At 47.4% G+C, this 6,828-nt stretch overlaps 1 protein-coding gene across 1 annotated transcript; it reads left to right on the top strand.

The window, feature by feature from the left end:
- Positions 1-342: 342 nt before the first annotated feature.
- LOC131681148 (uncharacterized) lies at positions 343-6,618 on the top strand. Its single transcript, XM_058961861.1, has 3 exons — positions 343-5,676; positions 6,216-6,344; positions 6,391-6,618. The coding sequence occupies exons 1-3, from the start codon at positions 343-345 to the stop codon at positions 6,616-6,618; spliced, it is 5,691 nt and encodes a 1,896-aa protein (XP_058817844.1).
- Positions 6,619-6,828: the final 210 nt, after the last annotated feature.

The raw sequence follows: 6,828 nt of genomic DNA, 5'->3' as shown, positions 1-6,828 counted from the left end.
TGCACCGATGAGTAGGGTGGTTCGAAAAAATAAAATGGTGGAGATAAATTGATTTTTCCTTTGCATGCGAATTTTGTGATCCCTGAGTTTGAGATTGACGGTTGGTCTTGGTTCTGCTGGTATTTTTTTTGGCTTGTTACTCATCTGGTTAGTTCCCCTCGCTGCAGTCAATTTCATTGGGTTGTTCAGTCTTCTGTCACCTCGGGGACGTCGAGTAGAGTCGCGGTTCGCGGTGTTCGAGTGAAAAGGTGAAGTGTAAGAAGTGAATGACATTAATAAACTTTGGAGTGCAGTGTAGAAGTGATATTAATTGAAAATAGTACGAGAGTGAATGAAATAAAAATGTCCAGTGAACTAAAAGATTTGAAACGGCAGGAGCGACAGTTACAAAGCACATTCAACGGCGCAAAGCAGTTTTTGCTAAAATTCAAACCGGAAAGGCATGCTGGTCACGTTGATAGTCGATTAGAGCTGCTGGAAGCCGCGATGAAGAAATTTTACTCGGTGCGGAGAAAAATCGAGTTGTTAGCTGACGAAGACGATGATAAGGAAGCATTCGATACCAAGAAAACACCAGGAGATCGTGCTGCTCGTGTTGAAGCTCTTGCTGAAAGGCGCGAGGCCGACAATTTTCAGATCCTTCAGAGCGCTGAAGACCTTTACTGTGAGCTGAAGTCATCGCTGCAGTCCCTGAGACCAGGAACATCAATACCGGTCCCAGCTGACGTTTTGCCAGCTCCAGCACAGGCTCCTTCTTGTTCGTTGTCGCGAGTAAAGTTGCCCGAAATTCGCTTACCTAGTTTCGGAGGCAAAACTAGCGACTGGGTCACCTTCCGTGACATGTTTCTGAGCCTTATTCATCGCAACGATCAATTGAGTGCAATCGATAAATTTTCGTACCTGCGATCGTCGCTGGTTGGTGAAGCATTGCAAGAGATTGGCACGATAGATATATCTGTAGCCAACTACTCGATCGCATGGGATTTGCTCAAGAAGCGTTATGAAAACCGTAAGTTGATAGTTAAAGCCCATCTCGATGCCTTGTTTGCCATTGAACCAATAAAGCGTGAGCATTACGATGCATTGAGTCAACTTATTAGTGAATTTGATCGTAACCTTCAGATGTTGGAGAAAGTTGGAGAAGATCCATCCCAGTGGAGCACAATTTTAGTTCACATGATGTGCTCCAGATCAGATCAATCAACCTTGCGCCATTGGGAGGCACATTATAGTTCGAAGGAAGTCCCCACATACGATGCTTTGATGACGTTTCTTCGGAATCAGTGTTCCGTTCTTCAATCTATAGCACCAGCAAAGCCTGTGCATTGTGAGATGAAGAAGCCCAAGTTTACTGTCACTCACACATCCGTGCAATCTTCTAATCGGTGCCCATTCTGCGGCGAAGGTCAACATTCAGCATTCAAGTGTCAGAAGTTCATCAAAATGAAGGTGTCTGAGCGGTATGATATGGTGAAACGCTCTCGGTTGTGTTTGAACTGCCTGTCTCCTGCGCATCTAGTTCGATCCTGTACGAAGGGGTGTTGTCAGCATTGTCATCAGAAACACCATACTCTTCTACATTCTGGAGTAACCAACGGCGGAAGATCATCAGCGTCAATCCCGCAGAATGACTCCTCCGTCCCACGAGTACAGAATCGACCACAGACAACGAACACTCAACAAACACAGCCACAAGCCCAGAACCAAGCCACACTCACTCAGTACACTGGACCATCCACAAGCTCATTTCCCACTGCAAATACAAATTCGCATTCGCAATCACACCCACCACCCACCACAGATCGTACTCCCATTACAAACTCTTTACCCGCCAACATCTACACACCAAAACGTCAAGTTTTATTATCCACCGCGTTAGTGCGCGTGTCGGACATTTATGGAAACGCTCAATTAGCTAGAGCGCTCTTGGACTCTTGCTCAGAGTACTGTTTCATCACCACGACTCTTTTTCAAAAGTTAAAGTTGGCTGAGACTGCCAGCTATTTGTCCGTAGCAGGGATCGGTGGTTCTGTAGTCAAATCTACAAAGAGCGTAGAGGCTACAGTATCGCCTCGGTCATTGCACATTTCTTCCTATTCCGAGAAGGTGCAGCTGCACGTCTTGCCGAAGCTCACCTCCAAACTGCCTATGCAGGCGGTCAATATTAGGACTCTCGCCATTCCGGAAGGTGTTACGTTGGCAGATCCAAATTTCTGCGACCCCGGACCAATTGACCTCATCATTGGTGCTGAGTACTACTACGATCTGCTGCTGAAGGAAAAGATGAAGTTATCAGAAGACGGACCCACATTGCAAAAAACTGTCTTCGGATTTGTTGTGTCAGGACGCATACCCGGTAGCATTCTTGGAATCCCCAAAACTATTTCCCACACGTGTTCCTCTGTAGATCTTCGTGATCTCCTCGCGAAGTTTTGGGAACTAGAGTCCTGTAGCAGTAGAAGTACCTATTCTGTGGAAGAGACGACATGTGAAGAGATTTTCGAACGAACGACCGTTCGCGATGCAGATGGAAGATTCGTCGTCACGCTTCCCAAGAAGGAGTACATCATCGAGCAACTGGGAGATTCAAAGGCCATAGCATTGAAACGATTCCACGGATTGGAAAGGCGATTGGAAGCAAACGACACGTTGAAAAGATTGTATGGCGAGTTCATTCAGGAATACCTGTCCATGGGTCATATGCGAGAAATTGACCAAGAATATTGCGGTGCACAGTCCTATTACATGCCTCACCATGCGGTATTGAAGCCCGATAGCACAACCACAAAGCTAAGGGTGGTATTCGACGGCTCTTGCCGTTCGTCGACGGGAGTATCCTTGAATGATGGACTGATGGTAGGACCCGTCGTGCAGGAGGACTTGCTGTCCATCATATTGCGTTTTCGTTTTTGGAGATTTGTATTAGTAGCGGACATAGCTAAAATGTACCGTATGGTAAGAGTAGCAGATGCAGATCAACCACTTCAGCGCATCTTGTGGAGAAATTCACCGAACGAGTCAGTGAGAATTTTCCAATTGACCACAGTCACATATGGTACCGCTTCCGCGCCTTATCTCGCAACCAAGTGCCTTCAACGTCTTGCAAGTGATGGTGCAACCTCGCATAAAGCAGCAGCGAAGGTCATTGAGAAGGATTTTTACGTCGACGACCTGTTGACGGGCACGGACAGCTTGGAAGAAGGAACCGTTCTCACATCAGAACTCATTGATCTTACGAGTTCGGCAGGGTTTGAGTTGCGCAAGTGGAGTTCCAATAGCTTTGAACTTCTTTCGTCTATTCCACCTCTTCTCCGAGACGATCGTACCATACTGGAACTCGATTCGTCCAGATCCACAGTCAAAACGCTAGGGTTAATATGGGAGCGAGGCAAAGACTGTTTTAGATTTGCTGTACCGCACTGGAGCACTGAGCCAATCATCACCAAACGTATAGTGCTGGCCGACACAGCTCGTATCTTCGACCCTCTCGGTCTCATCGGTCCAGTCATCGTACAGGCAAAAATTTTCCTCCAGGAGCTTTGGAAGCTTAAATCGGATTGGGACGATCCGTTGCCAAAAGAGCTTCAGAATTTCTGGATTGAGTATCGATTGAATCTATCCGCTCTCGACACACTCTCAGTTCCAAGATGGACGGGCTTCAGAAGTAACCTAGCTTCAACGGAAATCCACGGATTTTGTGACGCTTCAGAGGTAGCATACGGCGCATGTTTGTACCTTAGGTGTAAGTCAGTCGACGGGTCAGTCACTGTTCGGTTGATTACATCCAAATCTCGAGTTGCGCCACTAGAAGATCTCACTCGGAAGAAAAAGAAACAATCCATCCCCAGATTGGAGCTTTCCTCAGCATTACTGCTTAGTCATCTCTATGAAAAGCTATGCAGTAGTTTCGAACCACCCGGCAAGGTATATTTTTGGACAGATTCCATGATAGTGAAGTGCTGGCTATCATCGTTACCTTCCCGGTGGCAAGCATTCGTTGCCAATCGTGTATCAGAGATACAGCATATCACTAAGAAGGGAGTGTGGAACCACATCGCCGGTGCAGACAATCCGGCAGATATCATTTCGCGGGGAATGACACCCACACAACTACAGTATCAACCTCTGTGGTTTGAAGGCCCTCTGTGGGTATGTCGAGCACATTCTACATGGCCAGAGTCAGCAGTCATCCAGTCAGAGCTGGATAGTTCTCTTTTAGAAGAAAAACCATCTGCGTCACTTCCGGTTCAAACAAAGCCTCAAAGTGACATATTTTTGCTGAGATCCTCGTTCCCGGATCTCGTTCGGATAGTAGCATGGATTCGTCGCTTCGCTTACAATGCATTGCCTCGCAACCGCAGTAGCAGGCGTCTAGAACACTTGTCATCGACGGAATATAATGATGCTGTAACGATTTTGGTTCGAGTTACTCAACACGAGAGCTTTCCTGAAGAAATAGCAGCTTTATCGAAAGGTGAACCAATAAAGTCATCATCTAAATTGCTCTCGTCAAATCCTCGTTTAGTTGATGGTATTCTCCGCGTCGGCGGTCGATTAGCTCATGCACCAGTGTCAGAATATCGTAAGCATCCAATGATTCTTCACCATCAACACCCACTGGCAAAGCTGGTCATGGAGCATTATCATCGTAAACTGTTTCACGCCGGTCAGCAACTTCTCATAGCTTCGGTCAGAGAAAGGTTCTGGCCAACTCGCATTCGCGATTTAGCACGTTGGACCATCCATCGATGTGTTCAATGTTTTCGCAACAAACCCAAAGTCCACGAGCAGCTAATGGCTGATTTACCATCCGTTCGTGTCACTCCTGCAGCGGCATTCCTGAAAGTTGGAATCGATTTTTGCGGACCGTTCTACATTCGCTATCCAGTTCGTCGGAGTACGCCGGTGAAGTCCTTCGTATGCATTTTCGTTTGCCTAGCAACCAAGGCAGTCCACATGGAAGTCGTAGCAGATCTGTCAACGCAAGCATTTCTGGCGGCATTCAAACGCTTCGTAGCAGTCCGTGGCAAACCGCAACTAGTCATGTGTGACAATGCGACCAATTTCGTTGGGGCAAATCGGGAGCTCGAGGAACTACGGCTGCAACTGTATAACCAGCAGTTTCAGTACGAAATGATCAAGGCATCGGAAGAAGAAGGAATAGATTTCAAATTCATCCCACCGCGCTCTCCGAATTTCGGCGGATTGTGGGAAGCGGCGGTTAAGTCCTTCAAAGGACATTTTCGCAAGACCATAGGAAGCAGACCGTTGACATACGATGAACTACACACCATTGTTCAGCAAGTCGCAGCGATTCTAAACTCTCGTCCAATGACACCCTTGAGTAACGATCCTAATGATTACACTGTACTGACCCCAGGACATTTTCTGGTGGGACGACCACTCACGGCGATTCCTGAACCAGATTTGCAAGAGATCCCCGAAAATCGACTCTCTCAGTGGCAACGTACGCAAGGATTCGTACAACAACTATGGCGGAAATGGAAGACGCAATATCTGTCAGATTTGCATAACAGGACAAAGTGGACTCGACAACGCAACAACATCACAGTTGGAACGATGGTCCTAGTAAAGGAGGAAAACTTGCCTCCTCAGAAGTGGCGGTTAGGCCGAGTTGCAGAACTGTTTACGGGCGAAGATGGAAACATTCGAGTTGTAGCTGTCCGGACTAGGGATGGCACCTTCAGAAGGAGCATCTCAAAAATTTGCGTCCTTCCAATACGGGACAACGACGAGAAGTCCCCTACGGAGGCGAACTGAATCCCTCCCAACGATGGTGCTGCGGCACCGCGGAGGTCTCTCAAGGGAGGTCCTCCGCATCCCAGTTAAGTATTTATTCATCAATTTATTGCAAAAAACTTAAGGAATGTTCATCCCCCATAGCCACCCCTGCATCTCTGTCCCGGTTTCCGGGGCAGTCGTCATCATTTTTGGTTCGTCGGTTCACACCAGTCCACCCCGTCAATCACCCTGGAAGAGTTGCCTTTGTGATGTCAAGCATGTTCTATCTACGGTTTCGGTGCATGGTCTTGCTTATCTTCTAGTTACACAGCTTCATTATCGTCACAGCAACGCTGCAAATTCATCAAATTTCTTACTCCGAGCAATGGGCCCGTTTCTCGGTTCGCTGTCAACGCAACGACAGGTCGTCAGATGGATTGATCACCCGTTCTTGAAGGCCAACGTCTACGCAGACGCAGCATAGTAGCAATCTCAAGCAGCATGTGAACATCGTCATCCCCATCCGCCCGGCATACCAGTCGGCGACATCGGTGCCCAGAGCACCAGCGGAGGCCTGGAGGCCTCCGTTCCTGGCAAGTCCTGTAAATGTTCATCATTTCCATTTAAAAAGCCCCCTGTGTTTTACAGCAAAGACTCACCATCAACGGCATCCGTGGAAGAACATCCGTCGAAGTAGAGGCACACCGAAGTGCAGTATCAGCAACCCAATCGTCCAACTTTCATCAAGCAACGTTCATCCGTCAATCCGAAAGTAGCAGTATACCCGACGGAAATCCGAAACGATCGTGCAAGGCCGCAGCGAAGGCAATCTCCATTTGCTTGAAGAAGCGTTCCAGTTCCAGTTTGTCGCAGTAACACCCACGTCGTCAACAATCATCAACGTTCAGATGCAGCGCAGACTGCAGTTTGTCGAGATGACCGAATGTCGATCAATGCAACACCATAACAGCACAACATTTGGATCCAGTAGCCCAATGGCAAATGAAAGTTCTTACAATAGTGTGCAAACAGAAATGAAATGTATAGAAGGTAGTTAGCTAGTATACAGTATTACTTGCTTCAGAT

This window comes from Topomyia yanbarensis, chromosome 2 (assembly GCF_030247195.1).
Source record: "Topomyia yanbarensis strain Yona2022 chromosome 2, ASM3024719v1, whole genome shotgun sequence".
Taxonomy (NCBI): Eukaryota; Metazoa; Arthropoda; class Insecta; order Diptera; family Culicidae; genus Topomyia; species Topomyia yanbarensis.
This window is presented reverse-complemented; position numbering and strand designations above follow the sequence as displayed.